The 17,000-nt window shown below is 41.1% G+C and overlaps 1 protein-coding gene across 1 annotated transcript; it reads right to left on the bottom strand.

Annotated features, from left to right (window-relative positions):
• Positions 1 to 3,022: 3,022 nt before the first annotated feature.
• Positions 3,023 to 14,111, bottom strand: FCER1G (Fc epsilon receptor Ig). The gene is made up of 5 exons (XM_081967891.1): positions 13,632 to 14,111; positions 5,436 to 5,538; positions 5,149 to 5,260; positions 4,379 to 4,399; positions 3,023 to 3,463 (listed from the first exon to the last, which is right to left on the bottom strand). The coding sequence occupies exons 1-5, from the start codon at positions 13,681 to 13,683 to the stop codon at positions 3,365 to 3,367; spliced, it is 387 nt and encodes a 128-aa protein (XP_081824017.1). The 5' UTR covers positions 13,684 to 14,111; the 3' UTR covers positions 3,023 to 3,364.
• Between the last annotated feature and the right edge of the window lie 2,889 nt (positions 14,112 to 17,000).

Genomic DNA, 17,000 nt, shown 5'->3' on the forward strand with positions numbered 1-17,000 from the left:
AGCCAGCCTGCTTTAAGAAGGGTGGGCTTCAACTCCCAGAATCCCCCAGCCAGCATGCTTTAAGAGGGGTGGGCTTCAACTCCCAGAATCCCCCAGCCAGCATGCTTTAAGATGGGTGGGCTTCAATTCCCAGAATTCCCAGCCAGCATGCTTTAAGATGTGCTCTATTATTTAAAAAAGAAAGAAAGAAAAGAGAATATATTATGCTTTCTCTCCCCCCCTCAAAAAAATCCCATAGTAAATATATGTCTCTACAAGTAATGCTTCTCAATCTTCCTCTAGCCTCATCATCTTTTGATTGATCCTCTGTTGAAGAGGCTACAGGTGGAAAAATAAAAACTTTTTTTTTTCGCACATATGCGTGCATGCACACAGACGCAACACAACACAACACACCACACACAGAGAATCCACAACCCGTGAGATGCTTGTCTTTGTCCAGAACTGCCATGAAAGTCCAAACAAGGACAGTGGGTTTCTCTTAGCGACAGCTTCTATTTTTAATTTTTATTTATTTACATTTTTTAACAGGCTTGCTTGGCTTGGCTGCTAAGGGACATCTGGAGAATTAATGTCTCTTTTTCTTTTTTCCCTAGGGAAATTATTATTTTTTTCAAAGGCTTCCCTTTGCTTCTACAAATGCCGCTCAGAAAGGTGAAAAAGCAAAATTTAAAAAATTGTTTAAAAACACAACCCCAAGCAGTGAACCCCTTCCGCTTCTAACCATTTCCTTTTTGATTTCTTAATCGCTCTGGTCAAATTCTTGGAAACCGCCTAAAGCCAGATATCTTTTGATCCATCCATCAAGCACAGGATGTACAATTCGGGGTAAAGAGATAATTTTTTTAAAAACTAGGCAAAAAACATATATGAATAAAATCAGGGTACAAATAAATAGAACAGAATAGAGCGAGAAGGGGGATCTTGGAGGTCTTCTAGTCCAGCCCCCTGCTCAAGCAGGAGAATCTATATACCATTTGCCAGCAGCTGCCCAAAAAGCCAACACAGTTCTAGGCTGCATCAACAGAGGGATAGAATCAAGATCACGTGAAGTGTTAATACCACTTTATAAGGCCTTGGTAAGGCCACACTTGGAATATTTGCATTCAGTTCTGGTCGCCACGATGTAGAAAAGATGTGGAGACTCTGGAAAGAGTGCAGAGAAGAGCAACAAAGATGATTAGGGGACTGGAGACTAAAACATATGAAGAACGGTTGCAGGAACTGGGAATATGTCTAGTTTAATGGAAAGAAGGACTAGGGGAGACAGGATAGCAGTGTTCCAATATCTCAGGGGTTGCCACAAAGAAGAGGGAGTCAAGCTATTCTCCAAGGCACCTGAGGGTAGAACAAGAAGCAATGGGTGGAAACTAATCAAGGAGAGAAGCAACTTAGAACTGAGGAGAAATTTCCTGACAGTGAGAACAATTAATCAGTGGAACAGAAGTTGCCTCCAGAAGTTGTGAATGCCCCAACACTGGAAGTCTCGAAGAAGATGTTGGATAGCTATTTGTCTGAAACGGTATAGGGTTTCCTGCCTAGGCAGGGGGTTGGACTAGAAGACCTCCAAGGTCCCTTCCAACTCTACTATTGTATTGTATTGTATTGACTGGAGGCTAAAACAGGAAGACGGCAGAGAAGGAGGTGGCTGGATGGAGTGACTGAAGCAGTAAGCATGAGCTTAAATGGACTCCAGAGGATGGTAGAGGACAGGAAGTCCTGGAGGAACATTCTCCATGGGGTTGCATTGGGTCGGACACAACTTCGCAACTAAAAACAAAAAAAATCTTTGAATCCTCGTCTTCTTAAGTTGGTGAAAACAAAGTTGATACCCAGAGCATTGATTGGGTGAGCTGTTCATTAGTGCAATTTATATACAGCTGGCAGCGACTGTGTTAAAACTGAGAAAATATTTATTTATTGATTGTGTACGTATTTATTCAACAAATGTACTCAGTCCAGGCGGCTTACAGGATCAAAAATCACAATAGGGGGGGGGAAAGAAAAACATAAATTCCACCAAGCCTTTAACGTAGCCAAGAAAGATAAACTCCCCGTTTGCAATTGGCGGAAGAAAGCTGCGTTAGTTTACAGGTAGTCCTGGACTTACGGCCATTCGTTTAGTGACTAGTCACTGGGAAAAGTGACTTGGGACAGGTGTTCACGCTTACAATACTTACAGTGTCTAAGTGATCCCATGTAATTTGGAAACTGGCATGTATTGAGGACAATTGCAGCATCTCTCATGGGCTTAACAAATGTCTCAAACAACAGGAAGGAAGGAAGGGAAGAGGGGAAAAAGGAAGGAGTGAAGGAGAGAATCAAGGAGAGAAGCAACTTAGAACTGAGGAGAAATTTCCTGACAGTTAGAACAATTAATCAGTGGAACAGAAGTTGCCTCCAGAAGTTGTGAATGCCCCAACACTGGAAATCTCGAAGAAGATGTTGGATAGCCATTTGTTTCCTGCCTAGGTTTCCTGCCTAGGCAGGGGGTTGGACTGGAAGACCTCCAAGGTCCCTTCCAACTCTACTATTGTATTATTGTATTGTATTAAAGGAGAGGAAAGAGGAAAGGAGAAGGAAGGAAGGAGGGAAGGAGAGGAAAGGGAAGGAAGGAGAAGAGCAGAAGAGGAAGGAAAACAAGGAGAGGAAAGTAGGAAAGAGGGAAGGAGAGTTAGGGAGGAAAGAGGGAAGGAAGGAGAGGAAAGAAGAAAGGTAGGAAGGCAAGAAGGAAAGGAAGGAAGGAGAGGGAAGAAGGAAGGGGGAAGAGGGAAAGAGAGGAAAGAAGGAAGGAAGGAAAGAAATGGGGAAGGAGGGGAAAGAAGGGAGGAAAGAAGGGAGGAACGGGAAGGAGATGAAAGAAGGAAGAAAGGAAGGAAAGAGGGAAGGAGAGGAAAAAAGGAAAGAAAGAAAAATGATAAAGATAGAAGTGAGAGAGAAAGGAAGATAGATAAATGAGAATGATAGAGGAGAGAGAGAGAGAGATGGCCGAAAGCTCATAAAATCAAGCCCAACACACTTTTAACAATTTCCTTGCTTGGAAATTGGAACAGAAGCCATGGAAAGTCTAGCCTTACGTTGTGGTCGTAAGTCGAGGGCTAACAAAAATACCCTCCCCACACGCCTGCCCCCCTCCCCCAAATCAGGAGGATTTTGGAAGCTCCACTAGAATTCCCAGGCACCCACATTCGTGGGTGCGCCTTTTGCGTTGCCAAAAATTAATACTCTGCAGAAAGATTGAGATGTCAGAAAAGAATGGCTGCCCAACAGTCTCTTCTGATTTTCGGCTTCTCTCCCGAACACCAAACGTGGCCAAGATCGGAAGCTGGGAAAGCCTATCCAGATGTTGTTTGAAGACAGATGTTCATTCTTTGGAGGGGGTCTCCCTGGGAGGCAGCCCTTCGGGGGGTGCTTTTGAAGCTTCCAGCGTGCTGTAGGGTTCCATCTCCTGAACCTCCAGACCCTGGAAGGAGGGAAAACCCACGGCTGAAGAAGTTAGAATAACTTTATTCTCACTTTGAATGTACCCGAATCGGCATACATGGAAATGAAATTGCGTTGCATAACAGCTCTCAAAGGGTCTCCAATATATACTACATACACTAACTATCTATTTATCTATCTTATCCCTTCTTTCCTGCTCTATTTATATCTATATCTATCTCTTCTTTCCTGCTCTATCTATCTATCTATCTATCCATCCATCCACCCATCTATCTATCTATCTATCATCACTCTTCCTTCCTGCTCTATCTATCTATCTATCTATCTATCTATCTATCTATCTATCTATCTATCTATCTATCTATCATCACTCTTCCTTCCTGCTCTGTCTGTCTGTCTATCTATCTACCTACCTACTTATCTATATCTTTTTTCCTGCTCTATTTATATCTATCTATCTATCTATCTATCTATCTATCTATCTATCTATCTATCTATCTATCTATCATCTATCTATCATCTATCTATCTATCTATCTATCTATCTATCTATCTATCACTCTTCCTTCCTGCTCTGTCGGTCTTTCTGTCTGTCTGTCTATCTATCTATCTATCTATCTATCTATCTATCTATCTATCTACCTACCTACCTACCTACCTACTTATCTATATCTTTTTTCCTGCTCTACTTATATCTATCTTTCTATCTTTCTCTCTTCTTTCCTGCTCTATCTATTTTTATCTATCTATCTCGTCTTTCCTGCTCTATCAAACTTATTGACTGCCCATCTCACCACAGCACAGGGTCAGACTTTTTTTATGATTTTAATGAGTGTTTAACAACCATCCTTAGAGTAGAAAGAAAGGAGAGAAAGACCCCTTTTTCTAGGTTGAAACATCATTTGGGGGTGAAACGAGAAGAGAGCGAAACTTACCGTATAGATGGGATCCACTTTCTAGAAAACAGAAGAGAAAAAAGATTAAAATTCAGAGCAACAAGATGGAACCCCGTTCCCCAAGAACCTCCCTTATAATATGAAGGGTTTGATGCATATTTTATTCTTTTCCAATCCAGGGAGTCCTCGCCTTACAACCATAATTGAGCAAGGCAGTTCTTAATAAGTTTCCCCCCATTTTACAATCTTTCCTGTCACAGTTGTTAAGTGAATCGTTAAATGAAATCCCCTGTAATTTACCTCAGAGATATTACCTCAGAGATACTACCTCAGAAATATTACCTCAGAGATATTACCTCAGAGATACTACTCCTCAAAGATATTTGGAAATACAGATAGTTCTCGACTTACAACATTTCATTTAGTGACCAAGTTTACAGCGGCATTGGAAAAAGAGACTTAGGACCGTTTTTCACACTTACGACCATTGCAGCATCCCCAGGGTCCCGTGATCAAAATTCAGAAGCTTGGGAACTGACGTATTTATAACAGTCGCAACGTCCCTGGGGTCACATGATCCCCCTTTTGCGACTTTCCGAAGAACAAATTCAACAGGGAAGCCAGATTCGCTAAGTAATCATGTTACTCACTTAAGAATTGCAGTGATTCCCTTAAGAGCAGTGAGAAGCAAGGTCGCAAAATGGGGCAAAACTCACTTAACAAATGTCTTGCTTAGCAACATAAATCTTGGGCTCAATTATGATTGTAAGTCAAAGACAACTTGTAAAATAATTGACAGACGGACATACCTCGTAGATGGCAGGAGTCTTGCTCTTCTTTCGATGCTGGAACTGATTAAAAAGGAAGAATAAAAAGATTGATAAATCTTGCGATTGATTGATTTGCGAACAAGACTCCGCACTAGCAACGGGAAAGGCATCTGGCCCTTAAAACATTCAATTGCCCAGATTCCACCCCGCAAGGGATTACGGAGATCGTTAAATAAGGGTGAATAAAGAGGTTGATAAATAATTACAAAAATGCCATCGTCATGCCGGGATTTCAGGATTGAGGCATCTAATTTTGGGGGGTTCGCCAGACGCTCACCTTAAGTCGGCAGTAGAGAAAGGTCAGGATGATCCCATAAAGGAACAGAATCCCATCCAAAATGTAGCATACCTGTGGTTCTTGCAAAGCTTCTGCAAACATAAGAAGATTTGCAATTAAATAAATAAACACAGGTAGTCCTCAATTTACAACTGTTCATTTAGTGAACATTCAGAGTTACGGTGGCAGGGATGAAAGCGACTTTGGACAATTTTTTTTACACTTATGACCTTTGCAACCTTGCAACCTGATCAAAATTCAGCTGTTCGGCCACTGACGAGGGTTAGCTGATAAAAGCAGGAGTTAGAAATAGGGAAATATAAAGAAAGGATCGATGATATAAGAAAGGGAGGTGTTGTGGCCTGCCAGCAGAGCTGGCAGCAGATTCGGATAGTGAGGAGAGTGGGGAGGAACCTGGGCCAGTCCTAGAGTTTGGGGAAGGCTCTGAGGAGGGTTCTGTGTCGGAGGCAGACAGGGGGCCAGGGCCATCTGGCAGTTCTCAGCTGCCTTCAGAGTCAGACGTCAGTGAGGCAGAAGAACAGCTGGAGCCTGTTCCCAGTGTGCGCATGCACAGAGTTGCTGGACGAAGGAAACAGCAAACGAACAGAGGTCGACTTGGGAGGAAGGCCACAGGTAGACAGTGAAGGGCCCCTTCCAGAGGAAATAAAAGAGGAGCGACTGGGGAGTGGAGTTTGCAGGAGACCAATAGTTTGCTCAATTGGTTCATATTTTGATTACTATTTCCTAAAACTATTTGTACCCAGATCAACACGTTGTTTAATTGAAAATGGAATGTTTACGTGTTATAAAATAAAATAAGAACGTGATGGGGAAAAATTAAAAGGAAATAAAATCCGATAGGCACGGCAGTAGAAGAAAACGCCATGTGGAAGGAGAAGGAAAAACACAGCTTTCCAAAAACCACTTCCTTAAATTGTTGCAGCAGGATTGAGCATTTGCCTCTAATAATATCATTCTGGGCGATAACTAAAGGATATTGTTTTATCTCGTTGCTCAGGACTGTTTTGCTCATAGTAAACATGGATGTAATTATTATTTTTTTTAAAGCCAGTTTCTTTTCTCCGTCACGCCTGTCTGACTCACAGGAAGAGGTTTTTCTTAGTAACTCTGCGTTGGGAATAATTTTCGGATACGTTTACAATAAATTCCAAGAAATATTGCGATGGGCAGAAGTCATGGCCATTTTATGAAAATTTAAAAAAAACAAGAGATCTAAACTTAGCTAAGCCCTTAAAACAAAACCCTTAAAACAAAACTTGCATCTAGAAAAACTTTGTTTTATTTTATTTTAATATAAACAATCTACTTTCCATTCACCAATGTGTCTCTGGGTACACATATTTTGTGCCAACATTCAAATATACAATCTTATTCATCATTTAATCTCATTTTAGCTTAATTTCCAATACCTTAAGTATCTAACATTATAACAATCTCATTGTAATTTATTTAAATCTATTAGTTATATTGACATTTTCTATACTTTAGATAACTTCTTTTACTTTTAATTCGTATGTCTATTCTCTAACCACCGGTAAAAAGATTCCCAAATTGTATAATAATTGTTTGTTCCTTCTTTTTAATTGCCAGCATCAATCTGTTCATTTCAGCACATTCTGATATTTTCCTAATCACATTCTCCCCTGTAGGGATCTCTTCACTTTTCCAATTTTGGGCCAATACGATCCTAGCTGCTGTTATAACATGAATAATCAAATCTAGATTTTCTTTACTATAATTTTCTGGTAAAATCCCCAGCACAAATATTTCAGGTTTTTATAAGTCAATGTGTTGTTGTTGTATCATTTTTTCCAGCCACATATCAGTTTTAGCCTTAGATAAGGAGTTTTCCGTTGAATGGTCAATCAGGAAGCATCTGTTTTGGTTCTAAGATAAAGAAAAGATTTTTTGCAGTAACCATCCCCTCTATTGATAAGAATCGACTAAATCTTTAATCAAAATATATAGAGGTAGCCCTCCACTTGTAACAGTTCACTCACAGTTCAAAATTATAACGGCCCTGAAAAAAAAGTGACTTACAACCATTTTTCACACTTGCGATCATTGCTGCATCCTGTGGTCGCGTGATCTAAAGTCAGATCTACCCTTGGCAAGTGACTCGTATTTACGACGGTCACAGCGTCCCGGGTTCACACAATTGTCTGACAAGCCAAGTCAATGAGGAAGCCCGATTCAATTAAGAACTGTTGCTACTAATTTAAGAACTGCGTCAGTTCACTCAACTTGGTCGTAAGTTGGCGACTGCTATATAAATACGAGATGGAGATGCAGTGTTTTTATGACCGCTATTTAAGTATGTCTGTTGCAGAAAATGACAGGCATTAGACTTCTCGGGATACAGGAAAAGTTTATTTGGCAGCCAGGTTCAGAAAAGTTAGCCTATGGCTAACATTGCAAATTCTGAACAATCTTTATTATTGATGCACGCATTCTTATACATTCTCAAAGACAGCGTAACACGGAAACACTTTACTCATTTCTTAGTGGTTACCTTGAGGAAAAAGCCTTATAAGGAGATGGGGGTCTTACTTCTCCTTTTGTTATAGATATGGACTACGTGCCATTAACGAACTTTAATTGAACCTTGTGGTTTTGGACTTTTGACATAGGGATGTTGGCTGGAACAGGTTGTGGTTGAAGGCTGATGACATCTCCCTGTCCCTGTAAGCAAGCTTCTAACTGTTCCTTTTATGCCACGTCTCCATTATATTTTAATCCATATTTTATTCTACTTTATGTCGACCTCAATAAATATAATATTTTTTGACTTCTGTTGATCGCCTGGGTTGTATTCTCAGCTAGGAAACAATTTATTATGGCCTCTAAAGAAAATGAGCAAAGGAATAAACAATTTATTCCCCAGAAAATAAATCACATGTGGCCCTCACCTTGCTTGCTCCTGGGGAGGGAAGCGATGGCAAATCTAGACAGCATCCTAAAAAGCAGAGACATCACCCTGCCAATCAAAAGTGCATCCAGTCAAGGCTACGGTTTTCCCAGTTGCAATGGATGGCTGTGAAGGTTGGACCAGAAGGAAGGCTGAGCGCCAAAGAATGGAGGCCTTTGAACTCTGGTGCTGGAGAAGACTCATCCATTGAGTCCCTTGGACTGCAAGGCCATCCAACCGGTCAGTCCTAGAGGAGATCAACCCTGGCTGCTCTTAAGAAGGCCGGATCCTGAAGAGGAGACTCAAAGACTTTGGCCACCTCATGTGAAGGAAGGACTCCCTGGAGAAGAGCCTCATGCTGGGAACGATGGAGGGCAAGAGAAGAAGAAGGGGACAGCAGAGAAGGAGGTGGCCGGATGGAGCCACTGAAGCAGTTGACCTGAGCTTGAATGGACTCCAGAGGATGGGAGAGGACAGGAAGGCCTGGAGGAACGTCGTCCATGGGGTCGCGATTGGTTGGACACAACTTCGCAACTAATAACAACAAGCCCTCGTCTTACGAACAATCATTTAACCAACATTCAATGTTACGACGGCACTGAAAACAGGGACTTATAGCCAGTCCTCGCCCTTACGCCTGTTCACAGATCACTATTTCCAGAAGTCGAAAGTAATATAAAAAAATACAACAGAATGAATACATTCAGAGGAAATCTGTGGTCCAGGCAGTTCAGGGGAATTGAAGCTCCTTCCCAATGCCTCTGAGAAAATTATATTTCCGCTTTAAAACACAGTTCTCGTTTTTTTTTCTTCTGAAAGGCCATTCTGGGGAATCCAGTTATGGCGCAATTTGATTTTGGGACGGGAAAACATTTGCTCGCGGCTTAAACAGACGCTGAGACTCGAGTCGCTCCCTTTTCAGCCGTGATCAGCAGAAACGCTCTACGGAACCACAAAACGTGGGTGAATTTGCTGCGAAGTGTAAAAATAGTATATATATATATGTTTTGAGCAAAGAAAATCAAGCCCCCGAATGAAAATAACCAGAAACCTGGAAGAATCTGGAAACATCAAGATTTAATCCGTGTTCAGTCTTCATCATTCCACTTAAATGACGTTTTGGGGATCACCAATAAAACAATAAAATCCATTTTCCCCCCCTCCTGAGGTTCCCAAGGAGAACCAGCGCCCTAACGTTTGAAGCTTTTAATTAAAAATTAAATAATGAATCATACCCAACTAAATTATTAGTTAACAACGCTCAGTGAAATGATTCAACGAAGTTATCCACCAATATTCAATGAACTTATAATGAATAACAATGAAATTATCAACCAATAAGCACATCAATTCATAATCACTTAACTTATCAAGAACTAATGATTAATTAATGATTAAACAAGCTGTTAATAATAAACTGTTCCTTAATAATTAACTGAACTGCTGCTTGTTAGTAAACTGTTAACTAAATTATGTACTGAATAATAATGAACTGAATTACCGATTATTACTGAGTTTGAATTAATTGAATCATCTTTTCATTTTATCCAAATGGGTTTCTTTTATACAAAATTGATTGCATTCCCTTTTTTTTATTTCCTCTCTCACTCTGCCTTTTTATTTTTGTTTTGGGAATTGCTACCCTTGTATCTTTGATTCATCGTGATTTGGGGCGGTCAACTTTTCGATAAATTACGCATTTTAGCTGAGTTTTCAAGCAACTGGGAGTAACCCCGTTAAGCCCTGCAGACTTTTCCTTTCAACTTCCTTTTTTGAAAAGTCCCTGACTTTTTTTTCTTCTTTATAACCCGTTTCCCCTTTAAAAAAGTGATGAAGGTGGCAGATGTTTCTTTCCCACATCTGCATCAGTGAAGCCCAGTTTAATTTCGTTTCGTTTCACCCAGGCGGTTGGCTGCCAGAACCTCGGTTTTCCAAGTCCTTCATTTTTAAAAACGGTTATTTGTTTATTCATTTCCGGACTTTATTAATTTTGCAAATAACTCAAGGTAGCAAACATATCCAACGCTCTTCCCTCCTCTTATTTTCTCTGCAATGACAACCCTGTAAGGTAGGTTGGCCTGAGTGAGGGACTTGGGCAACACTAGCTTTGAAGGCTAAACAGAACTAGAACTCACCGTCTCCTGGTGATTGTCCCATAGTCACCTAGGTGGCTTTCATTCATGCGTAAGCAAGAACTAGAACTCCCTGTCTCCTGGTGATTGGCCCAACGTCACCTAGGCAGCTTTTATCCCTAAGGCAGGACTAGAACTCCCTGTCTCCTGGTGATTGGCCCAACGTCACCCAGTTAGCTTTCCTGCCTAAGCAGAACTAGAACTCCCCGTCTCCTGGTGATTGGCCCAACATCACCTAGGCGGCTTTCATTCATGCCTAAGCAAGAACTAGAACTCCCTGTCTCCTGGTGATTGGCCCAACGTCACCCAGTTGGCTTTCCTGCCTAAGCAGAACTAGAACTCACCGTCTCCTGGTGATTGGCCCAACGTCACCTAGGCGGTTTTCATTCATGGCTAAGCAAGAACTAGAACTCACCGTCTCCTGGTGATTGGCCCATAGTCACCTAGGCAGCTTTTATCCCTAAGGCAGGACTAGAACTCCCTGTCTCCTGGTGATTGGCCCAACATCACCCAGTTGGCTTTCCTGCCTAAGCAGAACTAGAACTCCCTGTCTCCTGGTGATTGGCCCAACGTCACCTAGGCGGCTTTCATTCATGCCTAAGCAAGAACTAGAACTCCCTGTCTCCTGGTGATTGGCCCCAAATCACTCAGACAGCATTCACGGCTAAGTTAGGACATGAACTCAGGCTAAGTTAGGACATGAACTCAGGTTTCCCTTAGCTTCCTAGCCTGCTGCCTTAACCACTAGACCAAACTCTCTCTTTTCATTTTCACTGTCACGGTTTGGCAGGAGATTCACCAGTCTTAATCTCTTGCAAATAATTAAAAAAAGTACTATATTATAGACAAGAAGTATTTTTCACATGCGCAGGAAACCTATGCAAGACTCAAGCTGTGTCCAATATTCGGCTTTTTCAGGACATTAGCGGCTGTCTGAAATCGGAGAATTAAGTTTGGTGTAACCTGTCCTGGTGTGGGATTTGATGTGTGGGGTTTGTGTATATTTAATTACCCAATTATTACATGTCACTCCGGGTGAGAATCTGTCTTTCCAAAGTCCCTTTCCCTCCCACGCTGTGTGAAGTGGCCCCTCTCTGTCTTTTTAATTGCAAACGGTCGCTTTTATTCTGTTGATGGTTTTAATGCCGACTCCTTCCTCCTTTTAGTCATAAATTATGATTTTAGTCTACTTATAGAGCACGTATCATCGGTGGACCGGATTTGGTCATACATTCGATCTGTGGTTCATGATTTTATTGCAGATTTTTAAAAATATATTGTTATTATTATTTTTTTAAGTTATACATTTATATTGTGTGTGAACAGAGTTGGTTCTGGCCATCATTCATATTCACAATAAAAATATGAATAATCTCTATCACATTTCTCCAACATAAGTCATCCTTATTATATTATATTCAAACATATATATTCAAAAAATGCCCAGTTCCTCATCTTTATCTCTACCTTCATCTCTTTCTTCTTCTATCTAAACATTTCTCTATTATATATGAACACATTTAACTAAACTTCCATTCCTATTGATCCAGCTTATGCTAACATTGTTAATAATCTCTATCCCCTTTATCAAGTTCATATAATCCTCATTATATTGTATATCTCCTCTTTAGTGCTTCGCTTCTGATCCATTTTTCCATTTTAATCCAATTGACGATAACAGTAGAAATAAAGTTAACTAGATGTCACTCACATTCATCCAATTCACATTCACATTTTTGATTATCTCGATCCCATGAATCAAACTATATAGTCTTGTTACAGTGTTAAACTCTACATTGAAAGAAAAAAAATAACCTAACGTCTGTAAACTTCTAATCTGTTCTTTATATTCATTCTATAAGCAATTTGGGTTTTAATATTTCCCCTCTCTTAATTTTATTTTGTTGCGGGATTTTTAATGGTATATTTATGGCGGGTTTTTTATTCGTTCTGGTCTATGACTAATAAAACTTCTGATATATATATATGTATGTATGTATGTATGTATGTATGTATGTATGTATGTATGTATGTATGTATATATATATATATATATATATATATATATATATATATATATATATATATATATATATATATATATATTTGTGTTACAACCCCTGGTATGCCTAAATATGGGAGGAAGGTCACACTCCCTCTTTCTGTCCCTCGGCTTCATCACAGAAGACCATGCAGGCAGAAAACCATATTTTTATTTTTAATGTTGCCTTTTATATTTGTGTTGTATTTGTACTGATAAATAAATAAAGGGAGAAATAGATCTATCCTAGTCTCCCTTTATTTATTTATCAGTACAAATACAACACATATATATATATATATATATGTATGTATGTATGTATGTATATGTATATGTGTGTGTGTATATATATATATGTGTATATATGTGTGTATATATATATATATATGTATGTATATATATTTTTTCTTTCGAGGCTGCTTACAAAACATGAAAAGGCAAATTTTATATATATATATATATCAGCACAAATACAACACACACACACACACACACACACACACACACACACACACACATATATATATATATATATATATATATATATATGTGTGTGTGTGTTGTATTTGTGCTGATAAATATATATATATATGTATGTGTGTGTGTGTGTGTGTGTGTATTTGTGTTACAACCCCTGGTATAAAGTCTCCCTTTATTTATTTATCAGCACAAATAGAACATACACACACACACACACACACACAAACATATATATATGCACACACACAAACATATTCATAAATAGCTTGAAATAGATCTATACTAGTCTCTTTATTTATCAGCACAAAAACAACACACACACACACACACAAACACACACACATATATATAATTTGTCTTTTTGTGTTTTGTAAGCAGCCTCAAAAGAAAATAAGCGAACGGATAGAGGAATAAAAACTGGGACCAGGAAATGTCCAGCTAACTTCTGATTTAAATCATGTTTCAGCTCTAGTTTACGGCGTTAATCGAGATGGATTGAAGGGTTATGATGTCTGTCACCCCCCCCCCAAAAAAAACCTCACCTTTTCCTTTTCTTTAATTTTTTTCCCCCCTGACCCACAGATACAAGGGGACGGACTTTACCTGCTCCGTCGACCACAAGAAAAACCAGAAGGGCCACGACAGAAAGGTTCATTTTTGGAAACCTGTGTCCAGAGAAGATGGAATCGTGTCCGCACCGTGTGGCGAACGCCGGCAAAATCCAGCTGTGTCTTCTCTGGTTCGTCCCTCGGTCACCATCCGGGGGCCGAGCTGAAGCCGTCAACGCCACCCCGCTGAGCGTAGCAAGCAGGATGGACGCAACCACAAGACCCACAAGTCTTCCTGCAGTGAGTTTGTGCGCTGTGGCTTAAGACGGACGGCCAATCAGCTGAAATAACTCAAGCTTCTGGTTTCTCCCTCCCCCCTCCCCCCACTTCCCAGGCTGGAGACACCGAGACCAGTTTCGGGGTGGGACAAACGGAGTGGGAATAACTGGGAAAGGATTTGGAGATCTCGCAGGCTGGGAAGATCAAAGGATCATGGAGAGGGTCAAATCCTGCCCGAGAATTGGATCCCGAATGTTGGAGATCGTCTTGACCTTGCGTGACCTTAACAGAATTGGATCTCGGGAGGTCGTCTAGATGACCCTTGCTCAAGCAGGAGACCCTACCCTTGTGGTCTGCGAGAAGATGAGAAAAATTATTTGCATTTTTTTATATTGCACTCAAAACTACGGCCCCTGGGACGGAGAGGTGCAATGAACGCTACTGTTCTTTTCTTCTTTCCTTCCTTCCCTCCATCCATCATCTGGCAAATTGATCTTTCATCTTCCTCCTCCTTTTCTCCTGTTTTGCAGAGGTTCCTGAGGATCGAGAGCTCGGGTAAGTAAGTCCCTTTCTGTAGCTCCCGTCCTGCCTCTTGGCCCTTTCACCCTTTCTTCCCCCCATTCTCTCCCCCCACTAAAATACCCCAAAATGCTTCTCTTCTCTTGGGGTGCCAAATTCCTTCAAGACCATGCCTTTTAGTTCTCTTTAATATTACACAAATTAATATTCCTTCTTTTTAACCTAACCTATAACAACATATTCTCCTGTTCTTTCCACAAAGCTATGGTGGACTTGAAAATAACTTTCCTTTTTCCTTTTGGTAGGCATGCTTTGAATAATAATGATAATTAATGCCAGTACTAATTGAATTAAGACGATTGGACTTATTATCCGGGGAGGTCTTATTTTCGGGGGGGGGGGAACAGGGTATAATTCTGTACTCTAAATATGCATTTTTCTCAGTTCATGCAGATTAAGCAAATCTTGGAGAAAATATTCCCGAACAAACTGGACATTGTAAGTGAGTTGTGGTGCCGAGCCAGAAAAGAGAGGGGGGGATGGATTTGGTGTAAATCCCTAAATCCATCTGTGGTATTTTAATGGTCTCCAAACACTGTCTGTCCCAAATCCTGACTTGAAAAATCTGAAGTAAACTTCGCTTGCTTTGCTTCTTGCTTTCAGTATTGGACTTCAAGATGTTAGCAAAGCACTCCAAAGCCCATGTGTGAGCTGTCCTACATGAATGATTACAATCAGATATAGGTAGTCCTCGGAATCGGAATAGAGCTGGAAAAGGGACCTCGAAGGGTCATCTAGCCCAACCCCCTGCTCAAGGAGGAGATCCTACACCATTCCAAACAAATGCTTGTCCAATCTCTTCTTAAAAACCTCCAGTGATGGAACACCCCGCAACTTCTCGAGGCAAGTCGTTCCATTGGTTAGTAGTTCTCACTGTCAGGAAATTTCTCCCCCATTGTGGGCGATATCATGGAGAAGAAGCCCCCTCGTGGATTTTGTACAGTCTTTGTCGTGACCGCTTGCATCCCCGGGATCTTGACTGAGAACAGCAAGCTATGGGTGGAAAGTAGGGATCCCTCGGGAAGCTTTCATTCCATGGTGGAATCGTCACCTCCTTCCATGAATCCACCTTGAATTCACCATGGGTTCGTGCAAGCTCTGCGGGCAGGAAGTCCGCCCTTTTGTCTTCCCCCCTCTTTGTATAAAATAGATTTTATAGATGGCACTTTGCACCGACCGGACTGGCAAAAACGTTTAAAGGTCGATCGGCTAAATATTGGAAGTAGATGCAAGCATCAGGTTCATACTATCATATTTGGTGGCCCTACCCCAAAGCAAGAAAATATTGGACGAAAATACATACATGGCAGTGGTGGGATTCAATTGTTTTTTTACTACCGGATGCGTGCACATGCACGGGGGGGGGGGCAAAGAGGGAGACCCCGGGGGAATGCAGCGCCCCACCGCACTCCGTTTTTCATACCAGGAGGCTTCAGGGAGAGCCTCCGGAGCCCGGGGAAGGCCATTTTTTGCCCTCCCGGAGGCTCAGACAAACCCTCCGGAACCTGGGAAAGACAAAAAATGACCCTCCCGGAAATTTCAGAAGTCCGGAAACAGAATTAGCCCATCGCTGATCTATTATTTTGCAATTTTGGACAAGCACCCCCTCTGAAAACATTTAACCAGGGTGGGGGGGGATGTACTAGGAGGAAAGAGTTCCTGTAATAGAGAAAGAAGGAAACAGTTTCAAATTTGGGTCAATTTCTTTCCCTTTCAGGAGGCTAAGGCGTCATGTATCCAAGCTTCCTCCATTTGTAACATTTAAGCAGAATTCTTAGAGAGCAAAGCAAAGCAAACCAATCCTGGAATTTTATTTTTTTTGTCTTAAAAAGCTGGGGGGTGAGGGGTGGGATAACAAATATTTGCAGGAGACAAAGGGATGCTTGGCAAGATTGTAACAAGGCAGGAAAGGTGCAAGCAAAATATAAAAACGCAGAAAAAGCTTGAATTTTAGGTGGGGGCATTAATCCCCCTCAGCCCCCACCCTGCAAAGCTCGTTAATGGGATCTGGTTCAAATTATTTCCTATGGTGTGTGTGTGTGTGTGTGTAAAAATAAATCATAATTTTATTTTATTTATTAAATTTTCACATTTTTCTTTAAACAATGAGTATTTTGAGGGGTGGGGGGAAACCTGTTGCAAGAAGGGATGATCCATAGCCACCACCCCCACCACCCTGGAAGTGGCTGATGGGACTTGTCATCCAAGCCATCCCCAGCACAGGTAGTTCTCGAGCTACGACCACAATTGGGCCCAAAATTTATGTTGCTAAGTGAAACATGGTTTTCAATGCTACCATTGTAAGGCTGGGGGGGGGGGAAGCTAAAGGTACCTCTGAAGCAAAAGGGGTGAGCACTGGCTGGCCGGCGGATGGGATTTGTAGTCCAAAGGGTTCCCAGAGGGGATGAAACCTAGAGAAGGCATTACACTATGAATACTATGTATTGAGATAATGTGATAATACCACTTTATAAGGCCTCGGTAAGGCCACACTTGGTGCAGAGAAGAGCAACAAAGATGATTAGGGGACTGGAGGCTAAAACATATGAAGAACGGTTGCAGGAAC

This window comes from Natrix helvetica (genome assembly GCF_964273705.1).
Source record: "Natrix helvetica genome assembly, chromosome: 16".
Lineage (NCBI taxonomy): Eukaryota > Metazoa > Chordata > Lepidosauria > Squamata > Natricidae > Natrix > Natrix helvetica.

What these genes read in the sequence shown, in the direction of transcription:
- FCER1G (XM_081967891.1), bottom strand. Translation starts at nt 13,683, where the DNA reads ATGAACCTTTCTGTCGTGGCCCTTCTGGTTTTTCTTGTGGTCGACGGA. An exon ending in TCTTGTGGTCGACGGAGCAG is followed by an intron (nt 5,539 to 13,631) that starts GTAAAGTCCGTC and finishes TTATGTTTGCAG; the next exon opens with AAGCTTTGCAAGAACCACAG. An exon ending in AAGTGGATCCCATCTATACG is followed by an intron (nt 3,464 to 4,378) that starts GTAAGTTTCGCT and finishes CCCTCCTTCCAG; the next exon opens with GGTCTGGAGGTTCAGGAGAT.